At 37.0% G+C, this 18,859-nt stretch overlaps 1 protein-coding gene across 1 annotated transcript in view; it reads right to left on the reverse strand.

The window, feature by feature from the left end:
- LOC107730018 (type II inositol 3,4-bisphosphate 4-phosphatase-like) overlaps nt 1-18,859 on the reverse strand; it is a 133,333-nt gene that overhangs the window by 110,179 nt on the left and 4,295 nt on the right. The window contains exon 2 of the mRNA XM_016540769.1: nt 8,366-8,445. Coding sequence (XP_016396255.1) covers nt 8,366-8,445 — 80 coding nt within the window. The remainder of the gene's footprint in view (nt 1-8,365; nt 8,446-18,859) is intronic.

Here is an 18,859-nt window from a genome sequence, read left to right on the forward strand (position 1 = left end):
GTGACTAAAAGAAAGAAAGAAAGAAAGAAAGAAAGAAAGAAAGAAGATTTAAAAAATCTATCAAATATTAATCCAAATTTAATAATATTTTATTTAATATTTTATTTAAATGGTATGTTGCAAGTAACAAAAGTAAAAAAGAAAGAAAGAAAGAAAGAAAGAAAGAATTAATACTAAAAAAGGTCAAATATTAATCCAAATGCTATTTTATTTTATTTTATGTAATTTTGTATTTTATTTTACATTTTATTTAAATTATTATTATGATTATTTATTAACCATTTAATTAATTACTGCATTTTATTTACGCAATTAATTAAATATAAAGTGCATTTGTAGTCAATATTTCTTTTTGTCCAACATCCTGGATGGATTCATCTGCAGTCTTCTCTGCAAAAGATACAAGCAATACTGCTTTAGATTTTAGCAAAAGAAAAGCCATAATTATGCTGTCTACCAAAATAATTAATGCAAAAAATAATTATGCTGCCTATATTTTGGTATCAGGATCGTGCCTATGATGACTTTAAATGCTGCCCGTGTAGTTTCTGAAACATGAAGGTTTTTTACAGCCACAGCTAGAACAAGAGACGAGACACGGTCCAGAAAGCATGAGAGTCTCCAGCTGAGCTGCAGATGTGAACGTGTCCATGCATTACAGCTCCAGACAGTTCCATCCCGAGGCATGCAGCATGCAAACCAGCACTAATGACACTGAGGTCAAGGCAAGCCGGAAAACCAAACCATCCAGCCAGTAACATATGCGAGTGTCAGATAACACACCACAAAACTCAACACTTCTGCTACGGGCTGAACTCTGCATCAAACCCAGCCAGAGCAACGGCCAAGCATGGATATTCCTTCCAGAGCGAACGCTTGTGTGCTTGCAGTGTGGAACAAGTGGTGACTAGCAGCAGATAAACCAGGGAGGGAGATGAGAAAGCCATACTAAACCACACACACACACACACACACAGACTGCAGCATCAGAAGCGCGTGTAAAGTGTGACGCGTCAGTATTTCTCCAGCACAGCCGCACCTATCCCTTTTTCTGCTGGGCTCTGTATTTCACTGGATCAGATACTTGATGGCTTTTCCATCACCGAGGCAATAAGCCTGGCCTTAAGTGTGTGTGTGTGTGTGTGTGTGTGTGTGTGTGTGATGCTGCAGTGCTGTGATAGGCAGACTAGCAGAAGCCGAGGCAAAGCCATTCTCAGATTATTCTCAGTATATGGAGCACAAAAATACATACACTTGCTTGCTAAAGTGTTCAGACCCTTAACCAGTTAGAGTTTAGGATGACTGAATTATGCATTCAGTTCTTTCTAAAATGCACAAAAAATGCCAAGATTGAAATAAGATGTGCATTTCCTGAGGAAACGGCAGTGCTCAAAGCAAAGAGGCAAAAATAGCTCAACAGTTTATTGGTAACAACATTTATTCATCTTTGTTAATGTTAGGTAATAATAATTGTTCATTGTTTTTTTGTAAGTCCACAGTGCATTTACTAATACTTACTTCTTTTTTTGTTTTTTTTTAAGTATTACTAATTTGCAGAAAATGTACTCACCCTCAGGCCACCCGAGATGTAGATGAGTTTGTTTCTTCATAGGAACCGGTTTGGAGAAATGTAGCAATGCATCACTTGCTCACCAATGGATCATCTGCAGTGAATGGGTGCCGTCAGAAGGAGAGTCCAAACAGCTGATAAAAACACCACAATAATCCACAAGTAATCCACACCACTCCAGTCCATCAGTTAATATCTAGTGAAGTGAAAAGCTGCATGCTTATAAGAAACAAATCCATTATTAAGGCATTTTAAATTTAAACCACTGCTGGTTAAAATATGGTTAAAATATGTGTTCAGAATCCATAATAATGCTTCCTTCAGTGAAAAAGTCCATCCTCTGCTTTCCTCTCACATCAAAATCCACCAACCACCAACATATGTGTTCAGAGCTGTCTTGTAAACGGTGCTTGATCTGTGCATATTTCTCTGCTGATTCAGACGAGATCACAAGTGTTAGTATGAATTATGGAGTCATATTTTAGCCGGAAGCAACAATTTGAAGTTAAAAATGTCTTAATTATAGATTTGTTTCTTACAAAAACACAGCTTTCAGCTTCACCTGACATTAATGGATGGACTGGAGTGATGTGGGTTACTTGTGTTTTTATCAGCTGTTTGGACTCTCATTCTGACGGCACCCATTCACTGCAGAGGTAAAATGTATGCAAAAAAGTTCAATTTAATGTTAATGAATGATTAAATGCACTGTTTTTTTTTCCAATCACAGTCCATATTCCTGTTAGACATTTATTCCAAACAGAGGTTCAGCTTCTGTAACACGCTAATAAATCCAGAACAAACTAAGACATCAACGCTTTCCTCCCTCTACTGTGTTCTGTTTGCTCTCTGCATTTATTACTCCGCATTTTAGCAGGCTAATTTAATCGAATCATCCATTTCAACAACAGCAGATGAGAGGATAAAGGATGAATCAGGAAATGCAGGCCAGTAAGCCTTCAAACACGTGCTTCATTCAGCTGTATACTGATTTATGTTGGTTTCATAAGGGCTGTAAATGATTGTCTCGCGCCTGACATCTTCCAGCTGGCGGAGATCTTGTGCGTCTCACTGATATGCATGAATATTCACTTGCAGCAGGTACTCAAAACAAGGTGTTTATGGGACGCGTAATTGAAATACGACCGTACTAAATTATTCTGATCACACATGCGCTTTATAAATGAGCCCCCAGATGCTTCTAAACACGTTCTCCTGAAATTCTCTGGCAACCTGAACGAACTTCCAAAGACACACATTCATCAAAGCACACTTCCTTCCTGATGATTGTGTGAGCAAAGCCGTGCTGAGGTAATGCTCGCTTAAGTGCCGCTAAGATGAGAGTTAACGCTACTCATTTATCTCAACAGTTTAGAGCGAAAGGGACGGGGTTATGCGAGGTGAGCAAAGCATCGTGGGATGAGATCAGATAAACTGCCTTCCTGGTCGTCCATCACTGGGCTTGTCAATAGCAACATAACTAGCATGATGTAGCCAATCACTAAGTTCAGTTCATGCATTTGAAAAGCACTACTTGTGCACCAGAAGGCTTCCTCCTCTGAATGTTCTCCATGTACTTTTAATCAACTCCACACAGGGTCCAAAATTAAAGCTGCACTCAGCCATTTTTTCCTTTATTAAAAAAGATTTATTCATAAAAGAATGACTGGTACTTTTGAAAAATCATCCATGCTCACATGAAATGACTCTTTTGTGTGATGCTACATTCATGCTGTTAAGTGTCAATATTCAAGAGGTCTAAAAAAGATTTAATAATTATATGCAACCATAAAAAATACTAAAATAATTAGCAATTCATCATCATCAAAAAAAATTTTTTTTATACATATATACATATATACATATAATTTATAATTTATATTTATATAAACAGGTAAATAAAGTAAATGTCACTAGCCAAATAACAATTTAATCACCAAAACAAAGACACGAAGAACAACATTTTAATGGGTCTTCATGATTTTGTGATTTGTGGGGTTAAGATTATTAAAGCACATTTTACAAAAAAAAATAATAAATAAAAAAATAAACAACTTTTTACTTAAAAATTCACATTTAATTTAATGTGTTATTTGTCATGTCCTTGTAAAAAAATAAATAGCAATTTCTGAGTGAAAACGGCTTCAAAGTGAAACCAATCCATTTATTTTTTCATGCTGCAAATGACAAGCAAATATTTTTACTATAAATATATAATGCGAAAAAAATGTTAAATAATTGCACATATATTTGTTGATATGATACAATTTCATAGACAGTTTTAAATATTGATGAATGGTGCAAAAATGTTCACAATTTATTTGCAGGTGAATCAAAAATAGAAGCTGGATGAACTCTGGATGCTTTGGATCATCAGAAAGACAACTATACAACTGTAATACTACTACAAAATAATGCAAATAATTCATAATTATGGTCAGAAAAATTTACCAGGTACAGAAAAAAAAAAAAAAAATCAGTAATCTTACACCCTGATCTCACATATGATGAAACTTTCATTTAGTGAAGAAGAAATGTGATTTGGAGTAAGAGCGAGCTGCTAACATTTAGAGGACGCTAGATTTCATTCGCCATGGGCACGGCACGTCTCTACCCATAAACTCCCTCCCAATCGATACTCGGACTGTAAAGTGATTGAATTCAAGACTCAAAGATCTCCAGTGCAGGCCGCTGTTTATTGCATCTAAGACTGGCTTGGATAAGGATCTATAAATAACTGAATGTGTCATGATATAGAGAGAGGAAGAGATAAGCCAGAAATGAAAAGGTGACCTGCGAGGGGACGAAGAGAGGAAAGACAAGACTTCCTGAAACACAGCGCAGCAGAGCTGACAAATGTGTGAAAGGTCTCGGCCGGGTCGAGCAATAGAGTCGCAAACACACACTGCTTTCCTATTGTGTGCACAACAAAAACAACTGAGAATCTTCTTTACCGCATAGACAGCAACAGAGAGTGCTGCTGATTATCAACAATCGAAGATAGAGAGCTCAAGAGTGCCAACGACTTTTTCAGCAGAAACTTTCTGAAAGTATTTTTCCCATACAAGAAATATATTGCAAATGCATTTCAGAAAATGAGTCATTTCTACACCATGAACCATCAGAAATGAGTCATTTCTACACTGCAAATGATGCAAATGAAATGGTACAAAAAAACAAGGTAACGATTTATATTACGGTGTCCTTGTTATACATGTTACATGTACTTACTATTATAATAACAATAAAATATGTATAATTACATGCAAGTAACCCTAAGCCATACCCTAATCTTAACCCTAACCATACAGTACATGTAGTTAACAAATATTACTAAATAATAAATAATACTATTTATTAAATAATACTAAATAATACCTAAATGTATAATTACACTGTAACAAGGACACCTTAAAATAAAGCTAAATCAAAATAAAATATAAAATATTCCATTATAAATGTAACTTGCAGTTATGCATTGAATAAGAATATATAATATAACAATATTTATAAAATTATAATGAGAACATAAAAATGACAATAAATTATTGGCTACGAGTACGCAATATTTTGTTGGATTTATTACGAAATATTCAAATATATTAATGATGACAGAATACAAATTCTCTTGAATAGCACCAAAAGCAATGCATAAACAAATACAATATATGGGGGTCCACATAAATTATGTAAGAGTTGTTGTAGCATTTAAATAGAAATAAAGATTTTGATTTCTGAAAATTTCTCACAAAACAAATATTTCATATTCTACACTATTTCTAGGTCACTCTCAGGTAAATGAGAGCCATGACTCTTCATACACTGTAAAAAAAAAAATCAGTAAGTATAATCAATAAAGTCATGGCAACATATGTTTTTCCATTACTTTAACCAAACTCTTTATATGAGTTATATGAGATTCAACTCGATTTTTAAGTCAGTTTAATATAATTTGAAAGTTGAAATGACTTGTACAGCCAATTTAATTAAACTTAAAAAAACAAAGAAAGCAGCAACTTACTGAACAAAGACCAAGTTTGATAAAACTTTTTTTAAAGTTGATTTGAAATTGGTGTAAACTTCTTACAGATAGTCCTACATTCTTCCATCGAAGCTCAAGATGCTCTTTGAAACATCTCAGAGCATGCTGAAGCTCCAGTACAACTTTAATTAAAGCAGAAGAGACACAAACCAAAGACATTCACCTTAATTTTTAAATCCAACTTATACCATTTTACAATATGGCAAAATAGCTTCCCAGACTTTTGCACCCCATGTACTGTACGCCTTGCTGCATTACACAAGAGACAGCGTAGTCCTTTTGTACTTCTGCTGCTCCTCACCAAAGAGAAACGCTATTCTGAGCTTCAAGAGAGACACGAAGAACAACCAGCCACCGACAGCGCATCAGAACAAACAACAAGAAGCAAGGGCCAGTGTCTACACCCTAAGATGAGCAATATGCCAAATAAAGAGAAACGATAATCAATATTAATACTAATTAGGCCTGGGCGATAAAACGGTATCGATATTTATCGACGGTACACCTTCTTCGATAACATTCCTTTTCACTGCATATGTTTTTAAATGCCATCTGTGTGGCTGGCACTTCGGCTCTTTGGATTAAGCAATGCATAAATACATGATGCTGTTTTGTTCATAATTGTTTATGCAATTTACGAAATTATATTTGATTTTTATTAGTTAATTTAGACGTAATGCACAGTTTTTATAGACAGTTATTTCCTTGAGTTAACAATTTAAATGCGCTATTATTTTGCTCATTGCACCCTCCTGTGGCCTCGGGAGACAAGACAAAAGTTTCCTTAAAACCTATTTAATCTGCAAATAAAACATTAGAAATGAAATATTTGTTAAATTTTTATTTTGTGTTTGATTGCTAAAACAAAAAATATTTGTTGTTTGTCTCAATAAATTGGGTTAATTTAAAAATACAGTGGTTAAAAAAAATAAAAAATTCTATTACTCTTTGTTTTAAAAAAGGTTATAAAAAATGTCAATAATTATCAATACCGAACGATATGAAACATTATATCGTTTATACATTTTTTAGCTATATCGCCCAGCCCTAATACTAATGTTGTAATGTGTGATGCAGTGTGCAGAGAATCCCTCCGGCTGTCACTCACAGTCCCACACAGCAAGCTTTCTTCATTTTTACTGCATGCTTACTGTCAAGGAGACTTATGAGGGCACTCTTCATAGGCAGCAACCCACCAAACAGCACTCCAACTTAGAAGACAGCCGTTTGGTAACTGCTGTCTACGTAGGCAGCTCACTAGGTTTTGGAGCAGATCCAGTGCATCTGTGTTCACAGGACAGAGTAACTGCACCGAAGCAGCTGTTTGAACACTGAATCATTTAGTGAACGACAACAAGGCAACAACGCTGTCGGTTTTCAGGTCTCTCTCAAGGTCCTGATGGCATGTTGCAGATGCTTATGGATATGAATGTGTCTTGCCTGCACCGTCTGTACTAGTGCTGGGCGGTATGACCAAAAATTTATGTCACAGTATTTTTCAAAATTATACCGGTTTCACGGTACATGGCGGTATTTTTTTTCATGCATGACCGTGTGTTAACCATATTTTCTACTGATTGAGAGAGGAAATACTGCAGTATATTGACTTAGAATGCCCTATTTTACTGTCATGATGAGTGAATATTGTCAAAAAATACCACACTAAATAGTGACTAAACACGACCCCTTTTAATACATGTTAACCAGGAGTCACTCTCATTTATAATCGCGGCATCGTCTGATAAAATCAACATACATCTACTAGTGGTTCAACGGATCACAAATCTCACAGTTCGGATCACATTACGGTTTTTGACCCACGGATCGGATCATTTTTCGGAAACTTTAATGTTAGGTGGGATTAATCGTGTTTATCAGCAAATCATTTCTGAAAAAAAAAGTGCGATTAATTAGTAATTTTTTTATCGATTGACAGCACTTATTGTCTATATAACTATAATTAATATAGTTATTTTTGTTGGAAGATTCAACAAAACATATGTATATATTTTTTCTCAGAATTGAGACAGAAACTAAGAATTCTGACTTCCTTTCTCGCAATTCCGAATTTGCATCTCAGAATTCTGTTTTGTTTGTTTGTTTGTTTCTGCCACAGAATTAAAAATCAAAAAGTAATTTTGACTTACAATTTTAACTTTATATATTCTGAGAAAAAAAGTTATAATTCCGAGAAAAAAAGTCTGAATTGTGAGATTAAAAGTCACAATTAGGCGCAAACGAGCTTCCATATAAAACAGACAGTTTTGACTTTAAATTCAATGGATGAGCCACATTTAAGACACAGCAGTTCTCTACACCTAACAAAACAACAAAACTCTACATGTCTTTACCAGTTTGGGACACGTCCTGCTCCGCATTTTCACTTTATTCCACATTCCTCAATGTGTAAATAACATAAATCTACCATGCTATAAATCGTCATGCCACCCTGCCCTACCGTACAATGCAAACTCAAGCTGTGCATTCATTGGACAATCAGATCGAGCTGTGTGGCAACTAAATATGTGCCAAATACAGGAGCAGATGGCCTGTTTTCTGCTGGAGTCTCAGTCCTGTTTGATCAGCTGTGTGTGCCTGACATCATCCACCTCCAGAGAGCTCATCACATGAGCACGAAACCCAGCAAATGAAGTTTACACATAAAAACCACAGCGCAGCCTCACAGCGCAGCCTCAATGAAGTCAGCGATGCAGACAATGATAAAACTCCCATCAGCCCACAATGCAACTCACCTCAGGCTGAGAGAAAGCTGCTGGTCCTTAGACTGGAGGAGATCGGCCACAGAGAAGCTGCTACTTCCCAAGAAGTTGCTCTAAAGAGAAAACACAGGAGAATGTGGTCATGACACGAATGCAGACGTCAACCAACTGTAGAACATGTGATAAACACATCCGGAGATCATCTTACATACGCTTTTCATTAATGACGTCTCTATATCGAAACCGTACTGCAACTTTCAGTCACAGCTGCTTTTTAAATTCCAAATCAATTCCTGAATTTGAATTGAGGTAGCAAATGGAATATAGACATTGAATGTGAATTTTGAATGTAATGAAGCAGAATCAAAATTAAATGAAATTCTAAATAATATAAGTGTAATGTTTAACTACAAAATAAAAGTTCAAGACAACATTTGAATCCTGAAAAGAAAAAAAAAAGTTTGAAGTGATTGAAGATTCATATGCTTTACAAACAGAAAACTATAGAATGATATACAGACAGATATAATGATGGATGGATGGATGGATGGATGGGTGGATGGATGGAACAAGTGCCAGATAGAATGATAGATAGATAGAACAATACAAAGAGACAGACAGACAGACAGATAGACAGATAGACATATAGATAGATAGATAGATAGATAGATATGATGGTTTGCAGTGAATATTTTCATTCCTGTCACACAGTAATCATCTGCTCCTGCCCTGGAAACATGTTTGTGTGTTTATGCATGAATCCAGCAGCGGCAGTGGAGCATGAATAAACACACAGTGCAGGAAAGAAGCCATCAATAAACACACAAACACACAGAGGGGACAAGAGACAGATTGCTAGAGGAACAGGAATGGAGAATGGAGAAAAGGAAAATGATGTAAGGGAACTAGAAAAAGCAAAGTTTTGTCTTAAAAGCATGACATGACAGACAGACAGACACTGACGGAGGCCGACAGACTATACTGAAAGCTCTAGGAGGAGTGACGGTTCACAAATGTCTGGTCTCAGAAGGATGCAGCAGCTTAAACACAACTGCTTTGTCAAGCAACATAATGAGAAAACACAGACATAAATGTGGACTGGATGTGTTCATCACTCCGGTTTTGTTCCACTGAGAGAGAACCGGTCATAGCAAGGACATGAAGCCCTCAATGCAGCCTTAATTAGTAATTACAACACACACACACACACACACACAAAGACAAAGACAGGAACCCCTGGACATTTTTCAAAAATTAATTACTGTGCTGCATTCTTCACTGTAAAGACTCTGTGGAAGCCAAAACAGACTCTGATTTGGAAATGCTGTGGAACTGATTTATACACGAGTTAAATGGAGCTGAGAGTTTTTGTGCCGTTTTCACACCTGGCTGGTCTGGAGCGTTTGTTTCTCCCTTGGTTCGGACATATAAATATACATATACAAAACTGGGTAGTAACTGATTGGAGGCCGACAGACTATACTGAAAGCTCTAGGAGGAGTGACGGTTCACAAATGTCTGGTCTCAGAAGGATGCAGCAGCTTAAACACAACTGCTTTGTCAAGCAACATAATGAGAAAACACAAGACATAAATATGGACTGGATGTGTTCATCACTCCGGTTTTGTTCCACTGAGAGAGAACCGGTCATAGCAAGGACATGCAGCCCTCAATGCAGCCTTAATTAGTAATTACAACACACACACACACACACACACAAAGACAAAGACAGGAACCCCTGGACATTTTTCAAAAATTAATTACTGTGCTGCATTCTTCACTGTAAAGACTCTGTGGAAGCCAAAACAGACTCTGATTTGGAAATGCTGTGGAACTGATTTATACACGAGTTAAATGGAGCTGAGAGTTTTTGTGCCGTTTTCACACCTGGCTGGTCTGGAGCGTTTGTTTCTCCCTTGGTTCGGACATATAAATATACATATACAAAACTGGGTAGTAACTGATTACATGTAATCTGGATTGTGTAATCAGATTACAAAAATTAAATACTTGTAAAGAGTATATCACATTTTAAAATGCCTCTAATTAGATTAAATTAGAAGTTAATTAAAAAGTTTCCTTTCATGTTTATTAATGTGTGTTCATGTAATGCAGGGATTCCCAAACATTTTTGTCAGCCAAAGCCTTTTTTACAGTCTTTGCCTTTGACAAAAACATACAGCATTCACTTGAAATATACCGGAGAAAGTTAATATATTTCACTAATTTAACAAGTTCTCTGATGTTGGTTAACGGTCACATCGACATGCAGGTAAACAAACAGTTCCATATTTACTGTTCAAGTGTTTAATTTTGATAGTATATAAAATAGTTTATTTTTATTTTACACTTTTATGACTGAATTAATTATTAGCTTTTTATCAACTATTAATTACAGTCAGGGAAACCATGGTGTCATGTAATGTTTAATGTATTTCATGATGTGGATGTATAAAAAAAATGGAATATATTTTCTTCCTCTTTGTTTTTTTTTATATATTGATGTGGTACATTTAATTGCAAGTTTAAAAAAACATAACATAAGTGGCACGCAATGTCACCAAATGTTCCTGTCATTTGCATGTTTGTCTTTTTTAAATAATGATTTCCTCGTGAAGGCGCGCGTAAGGTGTTTACCGAGACAAAGTGTTGTCAGAGATCAAGACGGGATCTTGTGCTTGACGTGATGAAATACGTGGGATATACGGCGTACGGTTTGGCTCTGACAGCGATGTGGGGTAATTGGGAACAACAGTACTTTTTCCTGAGCAGGAATTGGTTTGGCTTCATCATCATTTCAATTCAGCTAAATAAGAAGGTCACCAGCCACTACACAGGAGGTTAAAACAGTGTGAGTGAGTAGTGATTTATTGATGTTTTACATGTGCTGAAAAGGTTATGGGCCAATTCACAGTATTGACAAAGACAAGAGATAATAGCTAAATCCTCTACATACACTTCAGAAGTATCAGCCTTATACACACTCACAAATGCTCTTCTAGCTTGTCTTGGTCTATGTCTCTTTTGTAAAGATTGCAGTGCCTGAGGAACACAATCTCAGGCGTCATTACTCCACAAAACCCTCTGAACAGTATGCTAAGTGTGAGAAAAAGATCAGTCATGCAACTCTGAAAAAACGCTGTCCGTGCAACAGAATCGGTTTCAGAGACTGAAGAGACAAAGGATAAACTAATGCAACCACTGAGACTAGTTGTCTGCATATATCTCGACATAAACCAAATAAACTAAATAAAACTGGTTGCAACTGTTCAAGCAGTCCCATTTAGATCCCCTGACTTCTGTAAGTCAATTGGATAATTAAAAAAAAAAAAAAATATTTTTTTTTTATTTATGTAACGATTCAGTCAACTGAAGGCGAGCGTAGTGAAGAACCCAAGTGCAGTTTATTTACAGGTGATCCAAACATCCAAACAATAATCCGAGACTTGACTTGACATGAACAGACTTGACTTGACGAGGCATGAACAGACTTGACGTGGCATGAACAGACTAGACTCACCGACAGCAGGTTACAACATCAATACACGACGAGGCACAATGGGAACATGAGGGCTATTTGTATCAAACAAAGAGGGTCACATGACATGAACAAACAAATGGGAAACAAGACACATGACCTAGACAACCAATCAGAACATGACACAATGAACAAGAGAACCAATGGCATAAATACATGAGGGCAAGGGAAGCATGACACAAACAGGGACCATGATTAAACTCCAAAATAAAAGACATGAAAACATGAACAAGAAACACAACCCAAAACACCACATTACAATTGAATACCGAACACAGTAAAATAAAACAGTAGAAGAAGTTTGGCTCCAGACAAAAGGCCTTAAATACACACTATAGTGATATATATTCTAGATACTGGGGCAGTACATGTCAGCATCATATGCAAATAGTTTAAATATAGAAAAAAAATAATAATAACAGCAACATTTAAGTACAAAAGGTGAAAACAACCACCTCAGCAAGTGTGTAACCACTTTTCAGTTTATTTAATTCATTCTGGCATTTTATAACCTCTCATTTTATGAGATCTCTTGTATTATTTTGCTGTAAGTTTTTGGCCAAAGTGTGTTTTTCACGCCTTTCAACCCCATATACTTTTATTACTCAACAGTTCCTGAAAAAACTACTGATTTTATCACCTTGAACAAAACTAAAAATCATTAAATATATGATCAGGGATTCTCAAAAGCAACATGAATCAAACATCAAAATCAACCTTTAGACCTTTAGCAAGCATTTGTTTTACTGATATGGCCACTATATCTGTGATATATTTACACAGGTAGGTGTTTAGGAAAGTGGTTTTAGTTTCTGTTAAGTGTTTTGGAAGCAAATAGCAAAACTCAAAAAGATCTTTCACACCAGAAGGCCTTTAGTCCTGTTGTACTTTACTCTAGAAGCATATTTCTCTTGCTTTTCTTTTCCCTAGAGCACTTTTAAACGAAACACACTCACAACAGTGTGAAATCTTGATAACAAACCACCTGCAGCGTAAGGGTTTTTGCTTTGCTGTATTGTCTTTCTTTCTTCCTTCCTTCTTTCCGTGCTGAAGCTCTGAGGCGACTCATGAAGGACCAGACAACACCGCAGAAATAGTCTCAGTCTCAAGATGAGTCACATGCGAGAGCGTTTTTATCTCGTGTACTTTTCCAACTGTTGGTGGAGGAATTTTTCTGCTTTTAAAGGGCATCCTTTACACTGACCTCTTCTGCACGAACACTTCCTTCCTCAGCGCTTTCACGCTAACAGAGCAGCTTCTCAGGTGCATTGCAACATAGCAAAACCACACACACACACACACACCCCTGTATATAGATACCCAAGAAAACAAAAAGACAACACCAGCTAGAAAAAAAACCAAGCTATTGAAGCCATTTATACTACAGACAAAACAGAGCATCTAAAAACCTGTTACAGCAATAAATGTGCTAGACACAAACAAACACAGAGAAAAAGAGGAGACGCAGCCCCTCATTTTCACCAACAGCTTTATAGTTCATAGCCAGAAGGAGCAGGACAATCTGCTCGTCATTCAAGCAGACGAACATAATGAAACTTGATAAGCATTACCTGAAGGAAACAGCAGCATTTGGAAGGCAGCAAACGTGTTCTGGTTTAAGGTAAGTGTATGTGTTAGTCTTTGATTCAGAGTGAATGAAATGCCGCATCAGAGACGCTTTATTGCTGTCATGTCACGCAGCACAGACACATCCAGGATCTGACCAGCAGCACATGGAAAACAACACATGCAACAATAAAGAGTTACATATATGCAAGGAAGACCAATCAGTGTGCATATAGATATCGCAATCACATCATCACAGTTGGATACATTTGGAATGCTGAAGATTCTATGAATGCAAGTCAATGGGAAATTTAAAAAATATAATCCCAAATATTTTTTAAAAAGTACAAAGCTTGCAAAAATACTTACGCTATATAACAGCAATAAAATTAACAGCATGTATGTATGTATCTTGTCAATAGTTAATGCATTTTTTATTAATGCATTACAAAAAAAATTTAAATAATTTTTATATTTTAAATGTTTTTTTTATATTAAATTTTTTTGTGAATAATAAATGTTTTTGAATATGTATAAAATATGTTTAATTAAATGTTTAATACATATAAGTTAATATTGTGTAATAAAGTTAATATTTAGGTAATAGTGTCAATATACTGTGTTAATAATGTGTAATAATGTGTAATATATAGATGTGTAATATATATAATGTTAATAATGTGTAATATACAGTGGGTACGGAAAGTATTCAGACCCCCTTAAATTTTTCACTCTTTGTTATATTGCAGCCATTTGCTAAAATCATTTAAGTTAATTATAATATATAGTGTGTAATATTTTCACCACTAAAAAAATATATATATATCGTCTGATGTAATTCCAGTTTACCACTCATACTTAGCACAACCAACACTGAAATTACAGGCAAAAGAAAAGCTTTAATAAATAGAGAACATTAAAGAGTTCAAACTGAATCAAATCCAGTAGTTTAATACTAAGTATTGAACAAACCCTTGCCAGAATGTCTGAGGAATATCAACATTGTTCTGCTCTGCGAGTGAAATGAGAGAAAGAGGAAAGATAAAAGTGAAGTTTCCTGACATTCATAATGAGCTGCCGCTGTCACTCTCTCTCTCTCTCTCTCTCTGTGTGTCGGAGACTAAACGCAAACTTCTGATCATGCCCTCCCCTCGTCACCGGAGGAAGTGTGCATGCTCAAGACATGACACTGACACAAACACAGACGCACGCTTACCTTGCTGTCTAAATGAAGACATACCGCACACTTCAGCTGTTCATATAAACCTAATTCCGACTACAGACTACCTCAAAGAAACTTTCTGCATGCTAGGACTCAAAAATTATAATGCAATTTATTCATAAATCATTCGATAACCTGCCCAAAGGGAGATTTTGCCACATTTAGCTCACGTCTGGGGACCATTTTGTCCCCAAACTACAACAAACACACATCTGGCTCTTCAAAGACGACACGTCTCACACTCCAAATCCCCAAATACACTTATTTCCCACACAATTCCCACACGGATCACACCAATGTCAGTCCAGCAGCAACCAGTCCATCCCACCCATGCGTTCGGATCATTTGACTTCGCTGACAAACAAGAACCCTTAAGACGATCCGCACCTGCATAAACACACTCAAACGCTGCATGTTGACATCCTGAAAGCAGACTCACTTGTTAAGAGTAGCGCTCGCACTCGGAGGTCCAGAGGAAGTGTCCTAGCAGAGCCGTCGCGGGGCAGAACCACCTCACAGGGCTGCTGCACGAGACCGCATCTACTCCTAAGGATACATTTGCAGCCTCCTTCCCGTCTGCGCATACCAGCCGGGCGAGCAAACACACGCGCATGCAGTAAGCACACAGAGCGGCGACACGACACAACTGAGCGACTGAATAAACCACAGCAGATCTGAGTCCAGAGAGAGAGAGAGAGAGAGAGAGGTAGAGAGAGAGAAAGGGGGAGGGAGTAAGACTGGGGAGGCGTGTAATACTCAGAGATTAAGGAAGGAACAGAAAAAAAGAGAGAGAGACAGAGCGCACACACTGCGAGAGAGAGAGAGAGAGAGAGAGAGACAGAGAGAGAGAGAGAGAGAGACAGAGAGCGACTGCAAAAGTAGGTGAGACAGAAAAGAGAAACAGACACACCTCACACGGGTTAAACAGAGACGGGGGTCAGTGACTCAACAGCTACTTGAATTAACACACAGAGATAGACGCTGATTGTGTGTGTGTGTGTGTGTGTGTGTGTGTATGGTCCATATAGTCTGATGTTTGCGTGTGTTTGCTCTGCAGTCGGAGGAATTACAGTTTTACAGGCTTACAGCTAATCCACAAACATGCATCAGAGCCACGTTTTCTGAGAAAAAGGAGTCAGCGGCTCTTCAAAAATTTATATAGAATGATAAAATAATTGAAGCGAAAGAAAAACATTAGGTTAAATGCCATATAAGGCATATTTTATCTAGTAAGCGTGTTTATAACAACACAAACACAGTTTCTGCAGAGCTGCGCAAAAATGGATGCTTTTCACATTTTCGGGGTTCTCGGATCCAGAAGTCGTCATAGTTTGGTAAACTTATACAGCAGTGAACGGAAACTACAAAAAATAGAATTTTACCATTTGCTCCAAAAGAAAAAAAAATTGAGATTATGATGGTCAGAAGAGAAAAAGACGTCAAATTTGCTGTGACTCCCTCAGCCGTTAGTAGAAACAGCACACAGCACTAGGGGTGGGCGATGTACTGGTAGACATGATTAACTGGTAGAAATTTGTCAACCAGTAGAGATTTTGGACTATCGTCTCTATCGCATGTACATGCTCACGTGACATTGCTGTGCTATGTAGTCACAAAAACATATCGTTTTCGCACATTTTAAGCATTGCAGTTTAAAAACAAGTGATTTTAAGTCATTAAAACGCAATCCGCAGCGAAAGAGAACTCATTTCGCTATTTGCGCGCACTGTCTGAGAGACTGTTTCTGAGCGCTGTCAGAGAGGAACGTGAAGACGGTGCTCATAGAGTTATTTTTGCAGCTTTATAGGCCTTGAACGGTTAAATACACACAAAATGCCCGTCTTTGCAAGTATCTTCATAAACACAGTAATTTAGGTCTTAAGTGAAAGCAAACAGCTGAGAAAGAAAACACATGTGTAACAGTAATTGGATCTGGGCAGCTCTTAAAGTGACAGCAGTCTACACTCACTGGCCACTTTATTAGGTACAGCTTGCTAGTACCGGGTTGGACCCCCTTTTGCCTTCAGAACTGCCTTAATTCTTCGTGGCATAGATTCAACAAGGTGTTGGAAACATTCCTCAGAGATTTTGGTCCATATTGACATGATAGCACACAGTGAAGAATATGCAGTGTTTTTGTACATTTGATTACTTATACAATGTAGCATTTATTATTTATTTGTTCTACTGTAGTTTTTTGTCCTATTGCTTGTAATTTGATTTTTTATTCTTATTTAACGGCTGACTTTCTACTTGTCTTTAATGAGCTCGAGTTTTTTTTTAAATTTAGGCTAATATTAGTTGTTGTTTTTTTTTAAATATTGACAATGGTGATAAGAATTATGATATTTCCATGGCTTTAAAAACTATGATATCATAAAGACATTATTTAAAGCAACAATTATTATTTAAAAACAACTATATCGTGATTTATATAGTTACCGTGAAATAAAAACATATTGTGATATAAGATTGTGGTCATATCGCCCACCCCTACACAACAGCATTAACCATTTTTCTGTAATTTAATAAAAGGTAATATAACACAAAGTGTAATACATATAGGTATTATAACACAAAATGTATTTAAAGCATATTGTTATAAATTTACATTACATTTTTAAAAATTGCTATATTTACAATAGATGCATTCAAAATCACGTACATATGCACTATTCCAAGGGTGGCGAACTGCAGACTTGATAAAACCTCACCTGCCTGTAGCTTTCTAGTAACCCTTCAAACCTTGATGAGCTTGTTCAGGTGTGTTTGATTAGGGTTGGAGCTGAACTCTGCAGGTGTTACGGAGGGAACACAGGAAGCGTGCGGATCCATCTGCAAGGCTTTATTAACAGAGACGTGGTCAAAAACAGGCATAGGTCAGAAAATGGCAAACAGGTATATTGATGGCAAGGCAAGAGGGATAATCCAGGTACAAGGCAAAGGTCCAGGCAGGGGCGAACAGTATCCAATTGGGCGAGACTCGAGGGATAATCCAGGTACACAGGCAGTGATCAGAACACGGGGAAACAGACAAGGCAAGACAAAGAAAACAAGACACTAGGCTCGGTAATGCAGCTAACACTAGGTGAGTGGAAAATGCAGAACAATACACGGCGATCTGAACAGGAACTGAGAGAGTGTTAAATAGAGTGTGTAATGGCTCTCAGGTGAGCGTGTGATTAGTGACGGCTGTGTGATCAGTGAATTCAGCTGTGTAAGTGCAATGGATGATGGGAACTGTAGTCCGGAGTGACATGTAACAGTCTGTGTAGTGTGAGAGTCAATGTAATGGTAGAATGACCTCTAGTGGCAATCGGACAGAAGGCCACGGACCGGATTCGTGACAGCAGGACTGCGGCTCTCCAGGACCGACTTTCGCCACCCCTGCACTATACTATGCCGTTTTGTAGTATAATTAGTATGAGTAGTGTGTGTGTTCACACTGAAAATTCCCAAAAAGTACACTTTAAATACATGGATGATTTACTTAAGTCAGGGGTCTCCAACCTTTTTTACACCACGGACCGGTTACGTTTGGAAAATATTCTCACGGACCGGCTAGACTGGGGGTGGGGGTATTTAGCCTAATATATATATATATATATATATTAGGCTATTATATAGTATTATAATAGCATTATATAGTGGTTCTTCAACGCATTATATTGTGTTTTTTTTTGAGTCACAGATCGGACTATTTTTTCGGATAAGAAAAAACATATTTAAAGCACAGAGAATGACAATGCCGTGATGGGTTTTTGACATAAGCTAATTTTATGCGTATGTATACACAACTCGGTATTTCCGCGCTGTCTGAAACACGTCTCTATGCTTGTGCGCGCTTTGATTGTGTGCGAGAACAGCGCGTGAGTAACGAATTGAGATCTCTTTCGTTTCTTCTTCTTGTGGTTTAAAATTGCTTGTACGTGTAAATTGACAAATTAATCTGCGAATCACGTGTGTGCCGAATGGTAGGGTCTCATCCGTACGTATTACGGATCAACTGCGATCCGTTTAACTCCTAATATGTGACAGATCAGAGCAATCTTTCATTTACTTATTTAACATGAAATTGTCAAATTGCTACTCCATATCAATCGCATACAAAGAAAATACAGAATAATTAGAACAATCATTAACATAAATAAATAACAGTGTCATATCTATACACATTTTTCCCAGAACGTTCTTGCGACCC

The sequence above is a fragment of the Sinocyclocheilus rhinocerous genome, unplaced genomic scaffold (assembly GCF_001515625.1).
Source record: "Sinocyclocheilus rhinocerous isolate Xijiao unplaced genomic scaffold, SAMN03320098_v1.1 scaffold313, whole genome shotgun sequence".
Lineage (NCBI taxonomy): Eukaryota > Metazoa > Chordata > Actinopteri > Cypriniformes > Cyprinidae > Sinocyclocheilus > Sinocyclocheilus rhinocerous.